This window comes from Mustela putorius, unplaced genomic scaffold (genome assembly GCF_011764305.1).
Source record: "Mustela putorius furo isolate JIRA1106 unplaced genomic scaffold, ASM1176430v1.1 tig00000224_pilon_pilon_pilon, whole genome shotgun sequence".
NCBI lineage: Eukaryota > Metazoa > Chordata > Mammalia > Carnivora > Mustelidae > Mustela > Mustela putorius.
The window spans coordinates 5,153,856-5,180,232 of record NW_025421321.1 but is presented as its reverse complement, the minus strand read 5'-3'; the positions used below and the strand labels follow the sequence as shown (position 1 = coordinate 5,180,232).

Genomic DNA, 26,377 nt, shown 5'->3' with positions numbered 1-26,377 from the left:
TGTGCCTCTGGGACCAGTTCGCCTCTGGGACCAGTGCATTGATTTCCCACTAGGGGCATGGCCATCCACAGCGTCAGAATTACATGGAATGGCTGGGTCTGTAGGTCCTCCTGAAAGATCTGGAAAATGCCAGCCTTCTGCCTATCGCCCCTGTCAGGGATGGCACGGTTCATCAGAATATGAGGAAAGCAGCATATGGGAGAAGCCAGATGAGGAGGCAAGTTTGGTGGTTGGGGGGTGCGGTGAGAGCAGGGAGTAGGGAGGGAGGGAAAGAGATGCAAGTATAGACTCAGTGACGGTGTGGGGAGGACAGCAGGATAAGGGGACAGGTAGGGAGTAAGGTGTTCCTTAGAGGAAAGGGTGAGATTGAGGGGGAGAGGGAGAGAGGAAGGGGGAAGTGAGCGGACAGTGTGGGGAGTACCAGGACTAGGTGAGGTGGGTGTATGAGAAGGTGGAGCTTGGAATGTGGAAGGAGGAAGGGTAAGAGTGGGTGGCAGGTGCCTTGGAGACCTCTGGAAGGTCCCAGGTGCTCAGTGGTGGGGGACCAGGTGGGTGAGCCACACTGATGCAAGTACAAGGCTGGCTCCTCTGGCTCAGCAGGGCTTCGGGCCTTGCAAACTCAGCACCCCAGCCTAGACAGGACACCGCTGTTGGAACAGAGGGACAGGCTGTCCAGTCACCCAAGCTGGGGCATGGGGGCTGTAAGTGCTTCACTGGAGACAAACTACCCAGCAGCCACCTGGGCCAAGCATGCTCATCAGCCAGAGTCAGAAAGAAGAGGGGGACTCCTATGGCAGGGCCAAACAAGAGAACCAGAAGCCAGCTGACCACCTACCAACAAGACAAAGGTAATGCTCAGGGATCCTCTAAAATGCCTCCTGCCCCCTCCACCTTGTAGGCACCCCAACAAGACTGCTTCAAAGTGAAACATTCTTTCAGGAGAAGTGTCACTAGAATTCTACACTGAAGCTAAGAAATGGGGTAGGTGCAGCCTTGGAGTTCCTCCAGGTCCCTCCACATTAGCATGGAGTACCAGACTAAAAGCTAGAGCAGGTCATGTAACTGCCCTCTGCCTCAGTTTCCCCATCTATAAAATAGGGGAAATTATCCTCCCCCATGCCTCAAGATAGTAGCATTATCAAAGTAAGTCACTCCTCATGCTAGAGTTCCACACCTGCATCAGTGGCAGAAGCCGGAGGTTGGGGGAGCCTTCATTGCTTTGAGAGCCAAAGATAGAAATTTTGTCTTTTATTTTTTTTTTTTTAAGATTTTATTTATTTATTTGAGAGAGAAACAGTGAGAGAGAGCATGAGCAAGGAGAAGGTCAGAGAGCAAAGCAGACTCCCATGGAGCTGGGAGCCTGATGCGGGACTCGATCCTGGGACTCCAGGATCATGACCTGAGCCGAAGGCAGTCGTCCAACCAACTGAGCCACCCAGGCGTCCCAAATTTTGTCTTTTAAATAAGATGCATTGGGAGTAAGGAGAGCAAGGAATCAGAATGAAATTCTGTAAAAATAAAAGAAAAAAATAAAACTAAAAGAAAGAACAGAACTAAGATTCTGATTTGGCTATATGCAAGTTTCAAGGAGAACCACCATTTATGGCCCCTTACCATTCACTAGTGACAGATTTCCACAAGGACTGTCATTGGCCACTGAAAGCGTCAGATTAATGTGATTCTTTCCCTTGATTCCAACACAGCCATCCTACCCCTTCAGTCTTCTGTTGCTGGTATAACGCAGCTGTCTGCTCACACCTTTAAAAATAAATAAATAGCAGTGCCTGGGTGGCTCAGCTGGTTAAGCATCTGACTCTTGGTTTTGCCTCAGGTCATGATCTTAGACCCGTGTCAGGCTCCCCACTCAGTGGGGAGTCTACTCAGGATTCTCTCTCTCCCCCTCTCCCTCTGCCCCTCTGTGGGGCAGTCTCTCCCCCTCTAAACGAAATAAATAAACTTTTTAAAAATAGATAAATAAACTAAACTCAGATTACTTGCATTACATATGTCAACTGAATTCTAACTTAGAAACAGCTTGTTTTCAGAAAGAGGATAAAAATGTTCAAAGATACTAAGAATAAAATTCCAAGGTCTCACCTCCCTAACAAAATTGTTTTCATTTTCCAAGATGTTCAGACTCTTTCTGAAAAAGACAACAAGAAGAGGAATTCAAGTGTTTATTGCTGCTGCTTTATGGCACTTAGTTATTTTGGTTAGAAAAACGGAAAGTTTAACCAAAAACTCAAAGAAGCTCATGGATTAACTTGAATTTCACTTCCTGCCCTTCTGAATAAAAGGGAGAGGAAGACCACCTTGGCCCATCCTTTGCGGAGCACCTACTTGCCCACTGTTACTGCCCTACCTACATGAGGACAGGCCCTCCCCACATGCAATTTTCTCACACCTGCACCTGGAAACCTCTTTTCTCCCAAGTGGCTCATCAGGTGAAGCTGTCATCTCTGTAAAGAAATTCTGTCAATTCCTCATGGTGTTTTCTAAAAAGTACTATTACCTGCAAGGTATAAGAGAACACAGTACCTCCATGTTGTAAATGCATCAAAATGAAACAGCACAGTTAGATGACTGCCCCTAAGCCACAGAAGGAGCTGAACGGGGGCAACTGAAACCGCCCTTCTCCAAAAAGCGTCAACCCGGAATCATTCCTCCCACATGTATCCTGCAGGAGCTCCTAAGATCCAAACATTCCTGAACATAAAGCAAGAAAAAAAAGGGGGGGGGGAGAGGGCGGGGAGTATGCATTAATGTGGATTCAGGGAACATGGAGAATCTGGCAGCCAGGCCTGCCTGTTAAAGAAACATCTACCAACAGCGCTTCGACATCACAACAACCAGGCTCTTAATCTCCTGGCTACACAGCAAGACCACACACCGGGCCTAAACCCTGCTGGTGCACCTACATGAGGTGGGGGGATGCCCTCAGCATACACAGTGTCCCAGCTAGACAGGCTGATTTGATATGGCTCTGCCCTAATGCTGGCATATTGTATATTCTGAAATATGTTGAAATATGTTGATCGAATGTTTGCTCAGCTCAGAATGAAGTGTATATGGAGGCCGACTTGAAATGCTGCCTTAAAGGACCAGAAGGACCTGCTCGTTGCACAGTCGCCTCCATGCTCATGGTCATGCTGTCACCACTGCCTTCAACCCTACTGTCCAAATCCTATCCATCCACTGAAGTACCAAACCCTAGGCCTTAAGGGCATTCTCATTCTTCCCCAGGCCCCAGTCTCATTTCTCACGTCAAACACCCTGGCCAGTGTCTGAAGAACTACATAGGGAAACAGAAAACTGTTGAAAATAAAACTCCCACATCCTAAAATCTGTTTCTACCCTCAGAACACCTCTGACACCAAATGCATGGTTTTTTTCCACACTAACAACCAATTCTCCAACTCTCTGCACACTCATTATGTGGGTGTGCAACAATTCAATTCAATTCAATTCTCACATTAACAACCTAGAGTTAAGACAGACCCAAGTGAAGGGCTCAGTCCCACAAGGCTTCAAACACCAATCACAAGGGGCACCTGGGTGGCTCAGTGGGTTAAGCCTCTGCCTTTGGCTCAGAGCCGAAGTGGTCTCAGGGTACTGGGATCGAGCCCCACATCGGACTCTCTGCTCAGCAGGGAGCCTGCTTCCCCCTCTCTGCCTCCCTCTCTGCCTACTTGTGATTTCTCTCTGTCAAATAAATAAATAAATAAATCTTAAAAAAAAAAAAAAAAAAACCACCACAAACAAAAAACCTAATCACAAGTCCCTACACTTCTGATGAAGTGGCTATAAACTGGGGATTCTCATGACCCCCCCCCAACCCTTGGGTTTGATAATTTGCTGAAATGGCTCCCAGAACTCAGGCAAACAGATTACTTACACGTACTGGTTCATTATAAAGGATACAACATAGAAATAGCCAAGTGGCAGAGATGCACTAGGCAAGGTATGGGAAGGGGACTAGAGCACCATGCCCTCTCTGGCCCTCTCCCTCCCAGACCCCCCCACCGTGAGTTCCACTGGGGGGTTCAACAAACCCCACTGTTGAAGTTTCTGTAGAGCTCAATTTCCAGCACGCTATTCTCCCCTCCTGGAGGCTGGTGGGTAGGGTCCTTCTCGTGACCAGCTCCATCCTGGCTTCCCAGGAGCCCAACCTAAATCACTTCATTGTCATCAACTCAGTTGTGACCAAAGAGGGGTTCTCATAAGCAACAAAAGACACTCCTATCACTCAGGAAATCCCAAGAGTTTTAGGGCCTTTATGCCAACAGGGCACAAAGACCAAATATATTTTTCTCCACACCACACCAGGCATGAGAAAATAATCGCCATCCACTTCAAAGACAACAGTTAACACATATATAAAGAATCCTTAAAAGCCAGTGGAAAAGAGGGGCACCTAGCTGGCTCAGTGGGAGGAAGATGTGACTCTTGATCTCGGGGTTGTGAGTTCAAGCCCCAAGTTGGGTGTGGAGCCTCCTTAAAAAAGAAATGAGTGGAAAAAAGAACCAACATCTCAACAGAGAAATGAGCAAACCCAAAAACAAGTTCGCAGAGGCAGATATATTAATAGCCCTTAAACATCTCAAAAGAGATGCTTCATGACACTCACAATAAGAGAAACGCAAATTAAAACAAAATACCATTTTTCAGACCAGTGAAAATGCAAACATCTGCTGACAGCCTCTGCTGGGGAGGCTGAGAGAAGCAGCTGCTGGCAGCCTTGGTGGGAGCGTGTGCGCAGGTTCCTTCGCGGCAGCAGTCTTTGACACCAACGCATCTGACATCACTGAAATGCCTTCCGCAGGGGACAGGTGCACACGCATGCCAGAGTATTACACAGCTGTAGAACAGTACGGGGTAGGGGGTGGAGGCAAACCACAGGCATCCACACGGAGCGCTCGCTCTCCAGGAAAGGGAGGCAGAGAGTCTGCACAGAATGCTACCTGCTGTGTAGACGCCCAGAGCAGGGGCACGCATCCACACAGACTCATGCCGACATGTGCCGTAAGATGGATTAAAACAGAGACGGTGCTGAAGGTTTGCAATTTCCCCAAGAGGCAGCCAATTTTTTAGATACTTTGACTTCTGGACCATATACATGAATACTTTATCAGAAAGAAGAAAACTGAACACAAACCAAGAAATGAAACTGATTTGCATCAGGTATCCAAAAATTTATCGCAAGTAGCTTTGGAACACAATACTCTAACTGCACATCCTCAGTGGGACACATTGTGAGGACCAAAAGAACTTCACAGAAATCCTGCTTTTGGTTAAGTTTGTTGTTGGTACGGTAAGTTTGTTGTTCGTACGGTATCAACGTAGTAATTCTGAAACCATTCTGTCTGTATGGTAGCAGAGAGGCAATAACTTCTTATTGATGTTAGAAATGAGATTTTCACAGTGGAGTTAAAAAGGACACAGCAATATGGAATTGCGGAAGGTAAGGAAGAAACCTGGTAAGATTTAAATTGGGCATATGGGCATAAACTCAGGATTGGAAAAAGTGTGTATGTTTCCTGGTTCTGTCCCCTGAAAGAAAAGGGAGCAATGTCACCTTGATGACAATGCATACAACTAGGGTCCAAGCTCTGAATCCTGAATGTTCCCCAATGAAAGGAAGCAGGACTCCTTCAAGAAATAGCTAATTCCAGGACTGGGGCAGGGAAAGAACAAGATGAGCCTGAAACATCTGGAGATCAAGGAAGTGCTCCAAGACTCAAAGAATCTAGGAGTTCACACAGAGTTTTTTAAAAGGTGGGGAGGGGTGAATTGACTGGTGACCTCCCCCCAAAATATGTCCACATCCTAATCCCCAGAACCTCAAATGTGATCTTACTTGGAAAAGGGAGCCCTTGCAGGTATCATTAAGGATCTTGAGACCAAAAGATCACTCTAGATTATCCAGTTGGGCCCTAAATCCAGTGCCAAGTGTCTTCAAAGGGGATACAGAGGAGATGTGACAGACAGGAGGCAATGTAACCACCCACAGAGGCAGATGGCAGGATGCAGCCAGAGCCCAAAGCATCTAGAGCCTTGAAGGAGCCTTCGGAAGGAGAGCAGCCTTAAGGACCTTGATTTCAGACTTCCGGCCTCCTATGAAATGATAAACCTCTCCCGTGTGAAAGCCACCTAGTTTGTGGTGATTTCTTACAGTAGGCACAGGAAACTACCACAGAAAGTGAAAGATGAACGAGGGAGGCAAGTTCTTTCCAGAAGAACACAAGTTTATAAACACAGAAGGGCTTACAGAATCAAAAAAGCACCACTTGGGATTCCCCAGTGTAAAACTGATCCAGGAGAGGACCACCAACAGACGCTGAATGCAGTGGCTGGACAAGAAGATACTCAGAGTCTCCAAGAATCACCCCCAGGACTGTGCACAGGGAAAAGGCACCTTTAAAATGAAATGTGGTAACAGCCAGCCCTTCCAGGTGTCCAACGTATGAGGAACGGTGCTATGAGCCTGATGGAATGCAAATTAACAAGCACTATTATAAAAAATTTCCAGCTGAATTTAACTGTAAGGAAAAATCGGATAAATCCAGAATGTGAGACGGTGCACAAGACAACTGGCCAGGGCTTTTTTTTAAGTAAGTGTTATGAGGGGCGCCTGGGTGGCTCAGTGGGTTAAAGCCTCTGCCTTCGGCTCAGGTCATGATCCCAGGGTCCTGGGATGGAGCCCCACATCGGGCTCTCTGCTCAGCAGGGAGCCTGCTTCCTCCTCTGCCTGCTTCTCTGCCTACTTGTGATCTCCGTCTGTCAAATAAATACATAAAATCTTTAAAAAAAAAAAAAAAGTAAGTGTTATGGAAAAAAAAAAAAGAAAGTTAGAGACCTAACAGCCAAATGCAGCATAAACCTTGACTGATCCTAGAATTAAAAAACAAAAAAAAACAAAGCAAAAGAAACAGATGTGGATGGTGGGGAAATTCAAACATGGACTATATGTTAGACAATATTATTTATGTTAATTTTTATGGTATGAGATTACACAGGGGATGCTTTTAGTCTTAGGAGATCTACATTAAAGTATTTGAAGGTGAAGCAATATTATGTCTGCAACTTCCAACTATTTCAACAACAAAAAAATGTATACATTAAAACAGAGAGAAAGAACAAATGTGGAACAAAAAGAACAGCTGGTAAATCTGGGCAGAGTTGTACTTGGGTGTTTGCTGAATAGAACATGTGTGGAAATTTTAAAATAAAATGTTGAGGACTCAAAGCAATTTCAAGGCGCCCCTCTCCAACCTCCAAGGAGGGACAGGAGGAAGAGTCCCAGGCCCCTGCTTGGTGGGTCTCAGACGATCCTGAGAACCTGCATTTAACAAGAAAAAGCTGATCTTCATGCTTGGGTGTGTCTGGAACCAGCTCCTGGACTGTTTGCTTGTGTCTCCCCTACCTTTACTCCCTAGAGTCTACTGGCATCACGATGCCAGCTCCCTGTGTCTCCCTGGCAGCAGGCCAGTGGATATTTTACTGAGGGAATTGACCAGAACAGTCCCTTAGCCACGTGGGGCTGATTACCTTAAGGGCAAAAGTATTCTAAGGGAAACCCAACTGGGACAAGGTGGAAGTCTGTTCCCATAAATGCAAATACCATGCCTTTATATGGTTTTCAGAGTTTCATCTGGTGGCTTTCCTCTGCAGTGGAGTAAGAGCAACAGGATAGAAAGGTGCCAGGAATGCAGTGTCCTAACCACAAGATCCACGATACACCAAAAATTAAGTGAATGTTACCGGACTTCACAACTCTAGTTTCCAATAGCTGAAGGTGAAAACAATGGCTCCTAAACTCATTACATCAGCAGGTAGACTTCTTTTCCATTCTTTCTAAAGGTCTGAGCCTAGGTAGACAGGTAAAGGGGAACAGAACAAGGCTAGAAGGTGAACGGAGGATGAGGCATGCAGCGGGAAAAGCCAGGCCACACCCCAGGGGGGTCAGGAATGCTTACGCTTGGTGCATCTGGAAGTGGAGTGACAGGCCACTGAGACAGAAGGTCTGATTTCAAATCTGTCTGAACAACAGGACGAGGGGCAGCTCCACTCCCTGCCCTGGCAGATGAGCAGCCCCACCTCCGGGAAGGGGTTCTCCAACTGGGGAGCCCCAGGTCCACCTAGGACAATGATCAAAGTATGGCTCACACCCGAAGCCCGGTCCCCACTTGGCTCCCCGGATGCAGGCAGCCGGGCCTCCCCATCCAGCAGAAGCCTGGCAGAGCCTTGTCACCAGAGCTCAGAGCCCGGAGGACAGACCTACCGTATTCCTCCCAAACAGGAGCAGACAACCTAGGGCCACCAGAAAGCTAAGGAAATCCTCAAACAAGAAAAATGGGAAGGGACCTGGAGGGAAGAGACTCTTCAGTGTGACAAAGCCCAAACAAAACTTCCAAGAAGAGAATACAACCATGAAATGAAGACACATTTTTTTAGTTTCTTTTTTTTTAATCCAGAGGGAAAAGAGCTCTTATAAATGGAAAATGATAGCAAAATTAAATTTGCCTTAAAATACAAAGCGTAAGTTTCCAAAAAATAGAGCAGACCTTTTAAATAATAAAGGAAATAAAAGGACTAGAGCAGGCAATACTCCATCAGTGTAATAATATTCCAGAAAGAGAAAACACAGAATGGAGGAGAGGAAACAAACAAGGAATAATTTAAGAAAATCCCAGGAACTAAACCACAAGCATTTCTGGGTTGCCAGGGGATTCTGCAGTACCCAGTATGTGGGGCATGGAGGCAGGCAAGGTGGGCCAGGCACACCTAGGACCACACGAGACAGGTTGGTCAGGGCAGGCTCTGCTGAGCTGCAGCAAAGAGGAAGTAGGCCCAAACCCTAAGAGGCTTAAAAACAAAGATGCATTCTTCAAGTTTAAGTCACTCCAAGGGTGGGGGGGGGGTGCGCACTGAGTACCATCACCTTGAATGATGCCAGCTATCAAACCAGAGGGGTTGGAAACACGTTCTTGACTACTCACTGGGCCCAGAAGTGCAGCAGGGTTCTGCAGCTCTGCTCCTGGGCATGGGGACTGCAGTGGCCCTGGGAATGAGGAAAAGGCCAGGGGCAGAAAGCTGGAAATGGGTGGTCAATGATGACTATCATGGGCCAAAAGAAGATCCCGCAATCTTCCCAAAGGAAAACACAAGTCCCGTGGAAAGGGATATACCTGAAACAACTTGTCTAGAAGCGAGAAAGTAATGAAACAATTCCTGAAAAGTTCTAAAGGGAATCTTTTTCTAGAATTCGATATCAACAATCTATGGGGTAAAGGCGAGGAAAGGCACTTATGACGGTCTCAAGATTCACCTCCACAATGCATGTCCAAGTGAAAGAAGTGTGAAATACGTAAGGGTAAGTAGGGAGACAGGACGTCTATGATGGGCAGGGCAGGTCCAAAGGCTCTGGGGGCCCTTCTTCAGGAAGGCACCCCATCAAGAGGTCCGCTGCTCCTGAACATCTTGGGGGTAAGACACAGCAAACAACCAACAAAAGTCTTTGGTGTTGAATCAGAAATAGTCCATAGAGAACAAAAAAAGAAAAGAAAAGAAAAGTCAGTGATTAGCTCCAGGGAAAACAAAAAGTCACTGACAGCATGGCTCACTAACAATCAGAACAACATTTCGTCATACACATATATACCAAGTGTTGATCTCAAAATTACACCACATTCGGGCGGCTCAGTGGGTTAAAGCCTCGGCCTTCGGCTCAGGTCATGATCCCAGAGTCTTGGGATTGAGCCCCACATTGGGCTCTCTGCTCCGCGGGGAGCCTGCTTCCTCCTCTCTGCCAGCCTCTCTCCCTACTTGTGATCTCTGCCTGTCAAATAAAGAAATAAAATCTTTAAAAAAAAAATTATACCACGTCTACACAGGTGATAGTGAACACAGGAGAGGAGGGCAGGTTAAGAGAATAAACAATCATCTTCCAAAGAAGAACGTCACTAGGTAATACCTACAAATGACAAATCAAGAAGTGTATCATCCTATGGCACAAAGACAACAGCAAAATCAGCAAAAGGAAGTTAAGGGCTTGCCTCTGGTGGGGGGCAAAGAGAGGCAGGGGCCCTGTTTTGTCAAACAAAGCCTGCAGAGGCTACTAACTTTTCAAAATATTCGTATGTTAAAAAACGGGGAAAGGAAAAAAAAAATGGGGAAAGATAGGTCCACCTGGGGAGCCTCGGACTAGAAGATTGGCATGATTTTCAGTCAGACCTCTGAGCTCTTTCAAAGACCTAATAGCACTGATCTGAGTACTACACAGGCTGAAACACTTAAGAGACAATCCCTGTCCTCACAGATTGGGAATTTTACTGAGAAGAAAACACAGGCATGTGTGCAGTGCAAGGGGGCACGAGCTCACTCCCCTAGGCATGGTCCAGAATGTTCACTGAGAGCAGGAAGGGAGACTCTGGCCCAAGTAGGCAAAACAAACAACAACAACAAAAACAAAACAAAACAAAACAAAAAACCCACACCTTTCAGAAAGATCCAAGGAGAAGGAGAAAGACTAGGAGAACTTGAGAGAGGAACAGACAATGCACTTCCAGAACAGGGACTGGCTAGCTGTGAGGGTGTGTGTGTGTGTGTGTGTGTGTTAAGTGAGAGTGTGGACAGTTTTTTCAAAGAGATTTCTCCTCTTGCCATTCCTAATAGGGAGGGCAAGATTGTCAATGGGCGCCCTGTTGACTTATATTTTCAGTGTCCTTGGACACTACCAATCGGGAGCCCAATAACTTTCCCCCCTGCCTCCCCCATACTGTCTCAGATATGCCTTCCCTGCTCATTAGTAACACTGGTCCACCCTATTCTTAAGCCCCTCAAAACTAAAATCACAGATTTTATAAGCTGGCCCAAGGCCTCTCCCAAGCTGGCCCACACTGGCCTCTGTCTGCTGACCAGCCTCATTAGGATACCTTGTTTTCGTGCCCTACAAACACTATCCTGCTTTGCATTCCTATAGCACTCCCTGTACTTGGCTGCCACAGGACCTCTACACATGCTGTTCCTTCTGGAACACATTCCCTCCTTGCCCTCCTGATGCTATACATTCTCCAATTCTCAGCTCGAGCCTCTGCTCCTCATGGAAACAAATGCCCCTGGTCACTCTAATTCAGGAGTCCCTATCATAAGCTCTCATACATGCTCCCCTTCATACCAGTTTGTAAATTAACCCTCATTGGGGTGATTATCTCATTCTTGGCCACTTTACCTTCTAAATCAGTGGTCCCCAGACCATAGCAACAGCTCCCCAGGTGAAGCTATGAGAAATGCACATCCCAGACTACTCAACCAAAAACCTGAGGTGGGAGGCAAAAATCTGTGTTCTGAAAACCCTCGGGGCAATTCTGATGCACACTCCAGTTTGAGAACCACTCCTCTAGGTGCCAAGATGGCACTTCTCAGTTTCCCCTGGCACCAAGCAGTCACAGACAACGGTAAGGACTTGGAATGACTTCCCGGTGGAATGGATGGTGAAAAACGTCCCATGGCTCTCTAGATCCCCTTTTATTAATTCTAAACACCTCTGTCTAACTTTAGAAGTCCTAAAGTCAACACTAAGCCTGCTGCAGATCTGGGTTCTACACCAAGCTCTTTGGCCTTTTTTGGGTTCAAAACTTGGCTCTCTAACGTTTGTCATATGTGTAATCATCCACAAATGTTCCTAATTTCTCTTGGTCTTAATTTCCTCACCTTTAAAGTGGGAATAACCAAAGTATTTCCCAAGATTGTTGAGATAATTAAATAAGCCAATGAGACTCATGCCTGCACATACACACAAACAAACAAATTTAGGTATTATTATTTCATAACAATAATTATGCAATTTCAAGAGATCTTTCCCGTGGGTTTCAGCTTACTCAAGATTGACCACAAACACTTAAGGGTAGCTTTCTCCTTTTCAAACTACTCACTCACATCTAACACCCATCCCCAGCTCGAAACTGTCTAGGATCTGAGAGCCCTGCTTGAGCCTTCTCTACTCCACCTCCTGGAAGAGCTGGGTTATGCTGGACAGTCTAGGTCTGAATAACACATGTCCTCCTAGACCTCAACTGAAGTCACTTTCTCAAGTCCCCTGTCACCTCTGGAATCAGATCTTGGTAACCGAACCAGTTAGCAGGTTGTTTCAAGATCTGTCTGGTGGCTAGGATCCAAACGGAGCTCACACTGGCAGCTATTTCTAGTCCCACCGTGGTAGTTGGTAAAGTATTAATAGCCACAATTAAAATATACTCCCATCGAATAGATCTTTCTTAAAAAAGCAAGCAAGCACACAAAGAAAGAGTTTCCGCCTCTGAGAAGACAGGGTCTACCACCACCTGCCTGCGGAGTGTCCGTCCCTCCTGCCCTGTCTCAGGCAGAGGCTGGAAGTCATGACTGACAGGGGAACCATACACACGGTACACAGCAAAGCGCCGCCCTGGGTCTCCCTGCGCTGCGCCTCCTCTCTGGGCCGACCCGCTGCACCCCGGGGATCCCGCGCCCCGGGACATCTGGCCCCACTGACACGAAAACAAGGTACCGTGATGAGGCTGGTCAGCCTCACGGGCCGGCGGGGGCCAGCAACACTTGGCTCCCCAATAGTTAAATGCTGAGTAATTTTCCTGCGGAGCAAACAGTCGAAGCGGGGGCTCTGCCAACGGCAACAGTATTTTTATCCTACTTAACCGACACGGCGGCACGGCCACGGCTGTCCCCAGGGTATCCTCGCGCGGCACGCTCGGGAATCGCCGGCTGGACCCTCGCCGGCTGCGGGGGCGACGTGGACAGGAGTCCCACGCGTCGGGGCGGGGAGGACTGAGGCAGCAGGCTGGGGCCGAGCGCGCGAGGCCGGCCGAGGCCGGAGGCGTCTCGCCGCGCGGGGCCCGGCTGCCCCAGAGCCCCGGGGCAAGGACCTCTCCTCCCGGCCGCCCGGTCTCCGCGCCGGGGCCTAAGCGCTGGAGGGTCTGCGCCCAAGTTGGCCAGCTGCTTTGCCACAGGAGCGGAAAGGGGGAGACTGGTCCGCAGCCTCCGAAGAGGAGTGAGAGCAGGGCGAGCAGGTCCCGCCCGGTGCGGGACGGGAGATCGGGCAGCGGAGCCGCCGAGGGGCCGCACGCAGCCCGCCGACCCCCGGCTCGTGGCCACGGCGCCCGGGAATGAATGGGGCTCCCCGCCGGCCCCGGGAGCGAACTCACAGGCTACGTAGGCGAGCAGCGCGATGCCCAGCAGCAGCTTCATCCTCCTGCGGTTGACGGCAGACACGAGGCGCAGGAGCGCCTTGCTCACCATCCCCAGGAGGCGCGCGGGTCCAGGGCCCTGCCGCCCGGGGGCCGCCTGCTGCACAATGCGCGGCGGCGGGGACGGAGGCGGCGGCGGCGGCGGCGGCGGCAGCGGCGGCGGCGGCCCGGGAGAGCCCCGCCCCCTGCCTCCCGCCCGCGCTGTCCCGCCCCCGCGCGCCGGGTTTCCTGCTGGCGGCGGCATCGCGCACGCGCGACTCCGCCCTCTCCCCGCCCCCTCCTTCGCGCTCCCAACGCCCCGCCCCCCCCGCTCCGTCTCCCCGCAGGCGCAATTGCCATGGCTAGCGCCTCAGTTTTCGAAGAATGAGGCTGCGAGCCGGGGGAGGGGCGGGGTTGGCGCATGCGCGAGCTTGCCTGTTTTCCCCGGAGGTGCGGCTCGGGTTCGGTACCTAAGAGGTACGTCCGCTACCCGAGGGCGGGACCCGCGGTCTCCAGGTTTCCGAATCTGGCCCAGAGGGTGGCAGGCTGTGGGCAGTCATATGTGGCGATGAAAAATATTTATGCTAAATTTATCCATGTCTTTGAAGTTCTTTGAACGCCTCTTTCAGAAAGTTGTCTAGTTCCGTGGGCTGTTCTGTTGGCTTCAGTTAGAATAGTAGCAGCGAAAATTACTAATCTTCCAAACACTGCTAAAGTCAAAACCCGATGCGTAGTTTTTCTCTCTCTACTATGATTGGACTGGGATGTCTTCCTTCTAAAAATAGTTCGTTATTGCTATGAAAACGTAGTGCTGGTGGTATAGAATTAGGACAAACCAGGAAAAGGTTTTGTCTCCGCCTGGAGAAATACAGTAAACTTCTCAGCACATGTTTCATTCCAAGCTTTTTGTTGCGTGTATATGTACTCAAGTAGTTAGGTGAACTGCGATGGTGTACAGATTGCGTGTGTGGTGGCTGAATATATTTATTCCATAAGCATTTATTGAATGCCATCTGCAAACAAGCGTGTGTCAGAGGGCCCACAGCTACCAGACGCTTGTCATCCGAGCCACAGAAAGCTGGTCCCGATGGAGAACAAAAGATGATACGCACAGACCTGTGATGCCAAGTCAAGTGAGACCCAGAAAATGTTGGGGAGCTACTGGCTAGAAGTGCTGGTCCTCAGCCCCAGGGAGAAATCAGAGGAGCTAGCAGTGTCCCTGGAAGGCCAGGCCATTTTGCCAAAATCAAACACTTTGTGTTAGCTTTATTAGAAACCTCCAAGAATAGTAAACAATTAGCAATAAATCAAAGAAGTCATATGTTACAACCTTGAAACTACACAGAGCAAATGCTGGGATTGCATTATTTAAATGTAACCTTCCCCCCATCCCTGGTGTCCCCGTCCTCCCCCCCCCCCCGCCCGGAACTGGTTGAGAATCACCGAATGGTAGGGAATATCCTGCTGTCAGGCTGCCCACACATGGAGTGGCCTACTTTCAAGAAGCCCAGATCCCAGTCTGAAGTATCAAAAGAAGCTCCTGAGTGCCACTTCCTTTACTTCCTTTGGAGACAGAGAGAGCCGTCCCATGGGAGCCAGAAGCCTAGGTTCCCACAGAGGCAGGGTTTCCAGAGCCTACTTGTGAGCCTGGAATAACTTGCTTTTTTCCCTGTGAATCTTAGTTTACCTATCATTAACATTTTGGGTTTGATCTGTAACTGTTGCTCTGAAACGTCTAGAGCAAGCAGTACTCTGGGCTGTCCTCTGATTCTATGATCCTGTGAGTTTTAGATTAAAGCTGAGGAGCAGAGATGTGAGAAAAGATTTTGTTGACACTTGACCTATTGGGAAAATCAGATTGAAGCTGCAAGCAGATTTCAAGCCTATTTGGTTAGTAGGTAGGATTTAGTTGATAGGTATCTACCAATTCAAACAGGGCCACATTGTGAAATATATGCTATTTCTGTACCTAACTGTACTGCATTTCTTGTGGAGCATTTTTTTTCTGCCACCATGTGCTATTGCCACATTCTCCTGCCCCACTGGATTAAGTACTTGGAAATGTCTGTAGGTAAAATGCTGCTGCTGCCGTCATCACCAAGAATGCTGTTGGTGGCCTGGAATCCTGATTACCCACTCAACCAAAGCCAGAATTCCGGAGAAGGCAGCAGTATGCATTGTGTCCAGTAGAGATGCGAAGGCACCAGGGAAAAGAGGTGCTAAAGAGGCCTTGCAGACTCATCAGGGAAACTGTGGGCTTGGTTCTGTCATTCCTTCTGCCCCTCTTCTCTTGTCTTTTCCCAGTTGGCCCACCTCCACTCCCCAGAATAGGTCTGGGCTTCTGTGCCCACCCCCACCTTGCCCTTGCAATCAACAACGTCATTCTTTCTATGGATATGTTAACAAGAATATTTTTGAGCAGTTACTAGTTACAAGGGGTAATTAAAAACAATCATAATATGGCTCCTGTCCTAGAGTGCTAAAGCCCCCCTATCCCTCGGCTCCCCCTGTAATTCATTGAGAATCCCTGAATGGGAGGCAACACGCTGAGCTGTTTTGCCACGGGAATCGCCATCCTGCAGTCAGGCTGCCCACAAAAAACTGCTTCCACCTCTATCACAGGCCAGAGATTGTTAACCCCAGATGCTTTGACGCGTGGGCTCTTGTAATTTTTGTAACAGCCCCGTGTGTTAGGGGCGCTGTTGCTGCTGCAGTGTTTAATAGAGGAGCAACAGAAGCCCTGAGAGTTTAGGCACTAGCTGGGAGCCTGGGAATGGGGTGTAGCCCATGACTTTCCCCCACGCCGGGATGCTCTTCGGCAGTAGAGTGAAGACATGTGCAGAAACAACCACAATTCCTGGTAGCTAGTGGCAGGTCCTATGGGACAGGCTCCGCGGATGGCTTAGGAATTTCACCAGAGACACTGCTCTTAGAAAGTATGGGGGGGTCAGGTCCGTGCGTACATGCTTACCAAAGTTGAGTGTCAGCAGCTCCAGCTAGAGTGTTTATTTAAACCATGGAAATGAGCAGTTGCTGTAAATCAGGGCTTCTTTTTTTTCCCTTTTAGCCAGCACACCTCTGCACTGAGAACACTGAAAACAGTGAGAGGAAGGTTTGGCAGAATAGGAGCAGCGTGAGGATTTGAAAGTGCAGGTAAGATTTTTACTTGTGCACGTTGAGCACGGGTCTCCTTGGGTGGACCAGTTTGGGGCGGGGGGGTGGGAGGGTGGTAGGGAAGCAAGGGCAGGGGCACTGGGGAGGGAAGGGATCCCAGAGGGAACAGTGGAGATGTTTGGTTGTCTGGGCAGGGATTGAGAAGAGAAGGTACAAATGTTGGAGAGGAAAGGTTCTAGAAGGCCTTGAGAGTTAGTACAAACCAAGAATCCGCCAGGCACTGGTCAGGGGCCACTTACTGGTCGCCTCAGCCTCCCTCTGTACTTGGGGTCTTGGCTCTGTTCCGCAGGGATTGGGAATGTGTGCACTGCATTGTCCAACCTCTGGCAGGATCTATCCCTCTGAGGTCCTGGTAGAAGACTGGCAGGAAGAGATATTTTCTGCTTCTGGCTCCGGAGAGTGGCCATTGCTAGTGGTTGCTGGAAGTTGCTAGCATTAGACATTTGCTAGCAAAGGTGGGTGATGCCAGACCCCAGCAGTCTAGAGGATTTCATCAGAGAATCAGGGCGATTCCAGGGCTGGGCACATGGCCATTCCGTGCTTCTCATCTCTGGGTATCGCTCCATTCTTTCTTATGCCTCCAAAATCCATCTTCTTTGCTTTTTTAACTCTTCCAACAGCTTTGTCACCTGTCTCCTGTATTACATTCCTTCTGTTTGAAATACTTAGACTGATTTTCCAGACTAGACTTGGCCAACACATCTTCCGCTAAGGTATTTGAGAAAGAAGAGTGGGTCTCAGCTTTACTCTGAAGCTGCCCGTTGTGATTCTCTCCTTCATGCCACAGCAGCTATGCCACAGGTCACTGTTTGTTTCCTCCTGGGTGCTGACCCTGATGCCTGCCCTAGAGTCCTTTTGTAGAGGACACTACTGCCATAGGTCTCAGGAGAGGGACAGATGAGAGGTAGGTTTTTGTTTTCCACCCCACTGTCGCACCAGCATGAGTATACTCTAGACCTTCCATCAGGCTTGGGGATGCAAGACGGTTTAATATGCCAGATGCATGAACAATTTGAAATTACATATCTAACATTCCCATTCCTTGAAGTCTTTAAAAAAAAAAAAAATAGGGGCACCTGGGTGGCTCAGTGGGTTGAGCCTCTGCCTTCGGCTCAGGTCATGATCCCAGGGTCCTGGGATCGAGTCCCGCGTCGGGCTTTCTGCTCAGTGGGGAGCCTGCTTCCCTCTCTCTCTCTCTGCCTGCCTCTCTGCCTACATGTGATTTCTGTCTGTCAAATACATAAATAAAATCTTTTTAAAAAATGCCTTAATACTGTAATGGGAGCTCATCCGACTTACCATTTAAAAAAAAAAATACACTTTTTTTTTTAACAGCTTTACACTTCAAAAAAATAACAGCTTTAGACTTCCAGAAGAAATTGAGAAGATGGCACAGATCATTCCCAGGCCCGCATTTTCCCCTGTCATTGACATCTTGCACTCACCTAGGATTTATGTCCCTTCACGTCAGGGCTTCATGCTGTCATCGTGATTTGTGACTGCCTGATGTTGGCCTCGATGGCCTGGCTGAGGTGTGTTTGTCAGGTTCTTCCACTGCGCAGTTACTCTTTGTCCCCTTCCCATTCTGTCTTCTTTACAGGAAGGCTACTGTGCACAGCCTACAGTTACACACCAACTCCCTGAAGGATCGTATCTATATAAATTATTAGGAATTCTTCATTAAGGGAGTTTTGTCTTATCAAAACCCATTCATAAATATCCAATTATTTAATTATCCAATCCATCATACTTACTTTCTGCCGCTGCAAGTGTTCCAGGTTCATCTTGTATATTTCCCGCCCCAGTCCCAGAATGCATTCCTCCTGATGTCTCCAACTCCGGTCCATTGCCACATGGTTCCCTCTAGCTCCTTCCCTTGCTACTCCCAGCGAGAAACCTGACCCCTGCCATCCAAAATCCGTTTGCTTCATCATCTGATTATAGCACTCAACTATGGCTGGGTCACTAAGAGTTCTTTGACCGCTGCACCACTGGGGATGGCCATCTCTGCTGTCTTCTGTCCCTTTCCTGCGACACACGCACACACAGACACATACCGTCTCCCCTCCCCTCATGCCCAGACTGCCCCATCCCACCCCAACCCTTGAATTCCTGTTTATCTCTTCGCAGTGCACTTTGTTTCCCCTGGTTTGCCCATACCCCAGCGACTTTCCCTTCCTATCTTTCTAAACAAATACAAGTTCGCTTTCTACAAAATACTCTGGTGTAACCCTTAAGATATCTTCCCAAGCCTGATCAGGCTCAGGGGCTGGTCTTTAGTCAGTAGACACTGGGTGTGAACACACATACACACGCACCCTGGGGCAGCAGCATCCATTGGCCTCCAGGTCTCCTGGCAGCAGAGGCCAGAGTGGGAACAGTCACGGGAGGGGCATGACAGCCCGGGTGGACAGGAGCCAGAACCCGCTAGGACTCGTGGTAGAAAGGGCATGGCGATAAAGTGGAAGGTGTCTCAGAAGTAGAAGAGTGGAAGTTCTAGTTGATTGTAGAGGTCAAGGGGGAGAAAAATTAATCACATAAGATTCTCATGTCATATGCTAGGGTGAAGCCTGAAAGTATTTTTCCTGGTAGGTGTTTGCATTTTAATGAGACTGCTGGTCTAGAATTCAGAATTTGCAGGGAGGTTTCAAATGCATGCCAACTGCAGGAGCAATGTAGGGGTTGCCTGAAGCAGGAGGTAGGAAGGGCTCCTGCGTCCCTCCCTCCTGCGGGAGATGTGCTGTGATGTTAGTGCTGCCTGTGTGGCTGGGGAAGAGTGGGGCAGGGCTCTTTGGGTTGTCCTGGTTCTATCTGCAAGTTTCCTTCTAGTTCAGGGACTTTTTGGCAAATTATAAGTAATAAAAACTACCACTGGAGGAGATCATTTTGAGCCAAGGCTTCGTATAGTGTTCTGCAGGCAGCATCCTTCCTTGTCTGGTGTAAACCAGTCTTCTATTCCAAACTCAGATAACTGAGCTGGAAGATAGCATAGTAATAAAGAATTCCTGAAAACTGACCTGGGACTTTGGTTAGAGCACTGTCCTATAAGGCAGCATGAACTAATCAGTTACTTCAGTGGATTGGGTATCAGCTACTAAACCATGCTTTTCAGACTTTATGATACTTTATGTATTAGGGAAGAAAGATTAAAATCAGAATTTGAGGCACAAATAATGGTCAGGAAAGAAAATTGTGTTTGTGTATGTACATATGTGTGCATGTGTGTAAGGAAGCACCGGCATGAGATCTTCAGAAGCAGAGAATGCAAAATATGGCATTCTCATAGGGAGCAGGAAAAGGCTTTTCTTTCCCAAAATACCTGACTTCTATCTGGCAGGAAGTTGTCACAGTAAATATATAAATCTGTGTTGTCTGTGACATTGTGAGCTTAATCAGTGCACCACCTGCACAACTGTATGTGATATATATGGCCAGGAGTGGGGTGAGATATACTGACACAACAAGAAAGAAGGGGAGAAGACAGTAAGAAAATGGTGACTTCCCAGGGTGCCTGGGTGGCTCAGCTGGTTGAATGACCAACTCATGATGTCAAGGTAATGGGATTGAGCCCTGTGTTGGGCTCTATGATCAGCGCAGAGTCCACTTGTCTCCCTCTGCTCCTCTCCCTTCTTCCCCTCCCCAAACAAATAAATAAATAAAATCTTAAAAAAGAGAATGGCTTCCTTGTAAGCATATGAAGCCATGGAGTTAGACTGCTCTGATTGGGTTTTCTGGTACACAACTAATTATCACTTAGTAAAACTCTCCAAGCAGGCAATCATCTAATGCATGAACAAACATACATGAAATAGTCTGCATCTCACATTCTCCACTTGTACATCACTGACTAGCCCCCTAGTTAATAACAGCAGCGCGGGAAGTTGGGATGGGACAGAATTAAGTCATGTAGGGGACAAGGTAAATGGCCATGATAACACCCAGTGATGGTAAAGTAATAGAACTCATAACATAGGTGTGAGGATGGTTCTACAGACATTTTGAAGAAGTGATAATTTTGAAAGACAACACATTGAGACATGTTTAAAAAAAGATCGGTTAACCTTATGTCGTACTTCATGTGCAGCTGTCGGATTGCTTTTCAGTTACCAACAGCAAGGAAAGGCAGAGACCTCGTGGGGGTAGCAGATCTCCATCATAAGGTAGTGTCAGAGCTCCAGATTGAGACGGGGAATTTTTCAGTGTTAATGGAACGAAAGTGTTTTGGCAGAATAAAACCCAGAGCAAGGAGGGAGAGCAGGCAGAAGATTCAGTACAAGTAGGTGTCCATGTATTTTGTTTAAAAGGTAGGTAAGCCTTGTTTCATATACCGGTTCAAGGTGAAGCATTAAGCAGGGATAACATAGCAGCTCAAGAACTTGCCAAGAGGCCTTCCTGTCTTCATATACGAGGGTCCCAAATGCTTAAGGGAGATGTTAAGGGAGATGTTCCCTGGAAAAGAACTTCAAAAGAGATATCCCTAAGTGAATTGCTAAATAAAAGAAAAATTAAGTGACACTACCCAGATATTCATAGTGAATGAATGGATAAACAAAATAAGGTATGCATGCTGTGGAACATTATTCAGCCCTGACCAGGGAGGAAATCCTGACACAGGCTACAACTTAGAGGAAGTTTGAGGACATTGTGCTAAGTGAAATACGCCAGTCACAGGAGGACAAACACTGTGCGATTCCAATAGAACGAGGAACCTAGAGGCAACATAGTCATAGAGACAGAAAGTAGAGTGGTGGCTGCCAGAAACTGAGGCAGAGAAGAATGGGGAGTCCTATTTAATGGGTCATTAGGACAGATGAAAAGTTCCGAGAACGGATGTTGACAGTGGTCACACAATAGGAAACCCCTTAATGACTCCAAACTATATGCTTAAAAATGGCTAAAAGGGTAAATTTCATGTTATGTATATTTTACCATAACAACAAAAAAAGAGGATCACTCCTACTTTATTTTTTTTTAACTTATTTGACAGAGAGAGAGAGATCACCAGGAAGCAGAGAGAGAGGAGGAAGCAGACTCCCCACTGAGCAGAGAGCCCGATGCAGGGACTCCATCCCAGGACCCTGAGATCGTGACCTGAGCCAAAGGCAGAGGCTTAACCCACTGAGCCACCCAGGCACCCCAAGGAACACTCCACTTTCTATCCTCACTGGTGATAAGAATCTGGATGTCATGACCTTGTGATTATGTAACAAAAATGTGGCTTTTCTGGTTTGGTTATTTTTACCTGGTACAATAAATGTATTCTTACTATTAAAAAAAAAAAAAAAACACACTAAAATACCCATCAGAGCCTTCTCAAAAATGTCTGTAAAAATCTCCTTAAGGAAATCCTTCTGAATTATTCTGTCAAATAGAGGTGGTTATTTACTTTGTGATTTGCTGAAATTAAAGCCATGTCATAACCACAGAGAAGCATAGGCCTTGTAGAGTGGCCTATAACATTCCATACACAATTGGTGTGAGCTTTTTCTTAGAAGTTCCATTTCGTTGGCTTGAGAAGCTTCCTGAAGCTTTATAGAACTTAAAGTATGTGTGTCTGATTACATTGTGGGTGCTGTTGTGAACCAGTTAGCATCTGACCCTTCTTTATCCTCATGGCAACATCCTTTCTTGGGGGAGAAGGGTGGGGGAGAGATGGATAGGATGTATTATTGTATTATTGTATTGTATTATTGTATTATTATATGACTTATGCATATTGTCCCAAAATAAAATGAGTCATAGACATTGGTGACAGCTTGGAGCCCTGAAGGATTTTTCCGATGCCCATACTCTTATGTCCCCTTCTGCTGAGAAGAGAGAATGCATGAGAATGCGCGGTAAGTCTTCTTTAACAATTTAGACTAACGTTTCCTGTAACCCTCCCAAAGGATGGCTAGCAAACACACCGTGGGTGAGGACAAGAGGGTATGGTATTTCATATATAAAGTCAAATTGATTTGACTTTAGGACAGTTCATCTGTCCTAATGACCCATTAAATAGGACTCCCCGTTCTCCTCTGCCTCAGTTTCTGGCAGCCACCACTCTACACCCATACAAGAGGGTATGGTATTTCATATTTAAAGTCAAATCCTTTTGACTTTAAAAATCCAAAAGGATTTTTCCAAAAGGATCCAAATCCAAATCCTTTTTCCAAAAGGATTCCAAAAATCCAAATCCAAAAGGATTTGACTTTAAATATGAAAGATTCCAGTTCTGACCCCACAGCTGATGTGGCTCTGGACACGGTACTTCACTTCCATCTATAAAATGTGTTGACCGGTATGTATATTTCAGGGTTGCTGGGAGGGTTGGAGATATTATGGGTAAGACCACACAGTGCCTGTCATGGAGAAGACACTCCATTAACACCAGTCAGTCTCGCTTCTCTCAGTGCTGTCTGTTTTAGAGTGTTTGCTGAGAAGAGCTGTCCCTTACAACACTAAATATGCATTGGCAAGAAGTGTGCTTCCCCAAACTTTCAAACTAATGCCAGATGGAGAGCATCACTAATTAACAGTAGAATTATTGGTTGATTTCAATAAAATCCTTCACATCTGGACTTGTTAACGCTTTCAACTTTTCTGATCATTTCCTCCTATGTTTCACATTCTCAGGAACAGAAATGGCATGCGGAAAATGTGGCCTGAGGGCATGCTGACAATTGCCTTCACTAAGGGAGGAAAAAGGAAATATCTATTTTTACATGTGTTATATCACCTTATAAAGATGATCGCACACAGCAGATGTTGCAAGAATGCAGGTCGTGACTTAACAATAGGTGCCACAAGGGAGGCGGTCACCAAGAGAAGGGTCCCACTAACCCTCCTCATCCCAGAAGCAGTTTTTCATCTGATTAGGATAGGGGAGCCTGCAGGCATGGTGTTATTACTCTTACAGCAGTGTCTCTCTTAGTATTTGAAAAGCTAATGTATTCACCCAGTCCAAGGTTGCTGGCAATTGAAAAACTGAGTAGTACTGTTAGAATAGTTACAGTTGCAAATGATAAAATTTAACCTTGTATGTCCTCAAAAGAGGAAGCCTGGAATAATTACAAAATTAAGGGAGGACAAGAAAAACTAGGGCCTTTGGGCCTCGAATTAGGAGCTCGATAGTTATGGAGCTATGTGGTAGATAGTTATCTACCACACTCACACGGGCACCCACACGTAGGTACACACCCTCAGATTCTCTTATACTGGATAGCATTGCCCCTAAAGAAAGGAAACATGGTCCCAGGGAGTCCTAAGATTACTATACAGGGTCAACGAGCTACAGCCTGCTGACCTGCTTCTGTATAGCCTACAGGTCAAGAATGGTTTTATAAGTTAAATGGTTAAAAGCGATCAGAAAGAGAATACTATTTTCTGAAAAATGATAGGAAATGTACATTTCCCTGTCTATCAAGTTCTGTGGGAGCATAAACACACTCACTGATTGCACCAGCACCGCCAGGACAGAGTGGAATAGTCAGGACAGAGACCTTCTGTGACACCTGTCACTTAAAACATTGCCCAGCATGCCACACACAACTGTGACTTGGTTGCGAATAGATAGCATTCAATTGCCATGGATCCCAGTAGATCCCAGCATCTTAAGTTTTATTACCAGTGCATGATGCCAAAATACAAAAAGGAAGAGAAAAATGGGCTTTGAATGTCTCCTTTTAAGGCATGGGAGAATGCAGATGACTTTACTAGATTAAATGGCAAAGCATTTTTTTTTATCACATGATAACACTGCAGTGTGCTAAGTGAATATGAACTAGGTTGGCATCACCAGACTTAGCACCCAATTCACAGGAAAGTGGCAGTCAGAAAAATTAGAACATTTGAAAAAGAAAGTCTCATCAAGCAGAATTCCTGCACAAAAGTGAAACATGAAAGTAAAGCTGCAAAGTAAATTTCCTAATGGACAAGGACATTATTTACTAAGCAAGGACAACTGTTTACCAATGGTGAATTAATTTTTTTAAGGTTTTATTTATTTGTTTGAGAGAGAAAAAATACAGAGAGGGAGAAGCAGACTCACTGTTAAGTAGACAGTCTGATGTGGGGCTAGATCCCACCAGGACCCTGAGATCATGACCTGAGCCCAAGGCAGATGCTTAATGACTAAGCCACACAGGAGCCCCCAGTGGTGATTTAATTAAACCATATTTTACAGCACTAGCCAGGAAATGAGTTCAGAGAACATAAACCTATCTAAATCTATTGCCATTTGGTGAGAAACAGGTCCTTGCTGAGTTGAAGACTTTTTTAAAAAAAAGATAAGTAATTTGGGGGTACCTCGGTGGCTCAGTTGGTTAAGCATCTGACTCTTGATTTTTGACTCAGGTCATGATCTCAGGGTCATGGGATTGAGCCCCAAGTCGACTGAGCATGGAACCTGCTTAAGATTCTTTCCTTCTCCCTCCACTCTCTCTCTCTCTCAAAAAATAAAAGTGATTTCAAGTGGCTTTCCTTTGCTCTTGACCAAATATTGCTCAGCTGTTGTTTATTTAAGAAATGAATGGCTGGAAGTAACCAAAAAATTGGTTCCTATAGCCTGTAGAAAGACTATAGGTAAGAGCTGTAGGTAAGAATATTTCCAAAGAGACTGAGAAAACACTACTTCAGTACAACTTGAAGTGAAATCTACCAAGAAGTATTACTCTGATGGTGATCAAAACGTGTGAAGTAGAAGAAGGGTGTAGTTGGACAAATTTATAAATGTACAAATTTAAAGCCTATAGCTACTTGTAGGATTCATCAGTAGGTACTTGGTGGAAAATATTTAAAGATCTCATATGCTATTGAATAAAGAGCATCAACAGTGGACTCTATTTACGCTAATGGGCTTCGCCAGTGTCAGTTTCATGAATGTTATGTCAGGTGGAAGCTGAATATGGTCTGGCCACGCGGCATTCAAGGGCTTGGCAGTGGCCAAGTTGTGCTGCACTTGTTTCAGCCCAGGGCTTGGGTGGAATTTCTGAGCAAAAAGTACGGCATTTACCCCCTTCACACACACCAAATAGCTTTAGAATTTCACTTCTGCTACAGACTTGATAATGTTTCTTAATGAATTCATCCAAAAACTAGAAGGCAAAACAACACTTACATGCCAAAACTTAAACTGTGGTAAAACCATTTCAGCAACAACTAAGGTTTAAATCACACATAGTGTCAAGCAGCTTTATATACTTCTCATGCTGTCAAAAGTTAAGAAATGTTATCTCCATTCCCACACAAATTTGCAGAAGATATAGATAGATGATAGATAGATATAGATATAGAAATAGATTTAGCTCAACCCGCAGTTCTAGCAGTGTTTGTCAAATCTTGTTGCAAGCAAAAACCAAATTTCCATATTGCAGAATCTATTGAACTATGCAATTGAGCTTCCCCAACCTTCCACTGGAATGGGGTTCATTTTAAATGCAATGGCATGCTAAATGCAAGTATCACAAGAATCATAGAATTGTAGCACTGCTTTCCAAGGCATGAATATTCTCAATAAAATCACAGATTTATATCAGTATTTGACAGCACTTTTCTGCATGGAAAGACATTTTCAGTAATGAAATACATACTGTCTCAGCATTAGCATGTGAACATTTGCAATTGATTTTATTTTTTTAGAGATTTTATTTATTTATTTGACAGAGAAAGAGAGCTCATAAGTAGGCAGAGAGGCAGCAAGAGAGGGGAAAGCAGGCTCCCTGCTGAGCAGATGATGTGGGGGGGCTTGATCTCAGGACCCTGAGATCATGACCTGAGCTGAAAACAGAGGCTTAACCCACTGAGCCACCTAGGCGCCCATTTGCAATTGATTTTAATAAGAATTCTACATCGAACACCACATTAGCAAGATGGTATCTCACAAGAAGGAGTTTTTTATTCTTATTAATAGACTTATATTATGAAAAATAGTGCTCAGTTATTATTTTTTGAGTTTTTGTCCACCAAATTCTTGTAGAAATGTGTTTTCTCTCTTGCCATTGAGGTAC

At 46.3% G+C, this 26,377-nt stretch overlaps 1 protein-coding gene and 1 long non-coding RNA gene across 5 annotated transcripts in view; one reads left to right on the top strand and one right to left on the bottom strand.

Moving 5' to 3' along the window:
* The window catches only part of UXS1 (UDP-glucuronate decarboxylase 1), a 90,158-nt gene extending 76,732 nt beyond the window's left edge, over positions 1 to 13,426 (bottom strand). For 2 of the 4 annotated variants that reach the window (XM_045077610.1, XM_045077611.1), the window contains exon 1: positions 13,197 to 13,426. In XM_045077610.1, the coding sequence (XP_044933545.1) occupies positions 13,197 to 13,290 (94 nt within the window). In that variant the 5' untranslated portion in view covers positions 13,291 to 13,426. The remainder of the gene's footprint in view (positions 1 to 13,196) is intronic. The other 2 variants (XM_004764362.2, XM_004764363.2) reach the window with 1 other exon arrangement.
* Positions 13,427 to 13,530: 104 nt separating this feature from the next.
* On the top strand, positions 13,531 to 21,418 carry LOC101685558. Its single transcript, XR_200349.3, has 3 exons — positions 13,531 to 13,694; positions 16,285 to 16,370; positions 21,379 to 21,418. It is a non-coding gene; the product is annotated as an uncharacterized LOC101685558 (long non-coding RNA).
* The last annotated feature ends 4,959 nt before the right edge of the window (positions 21,419 to 26,377 follow it).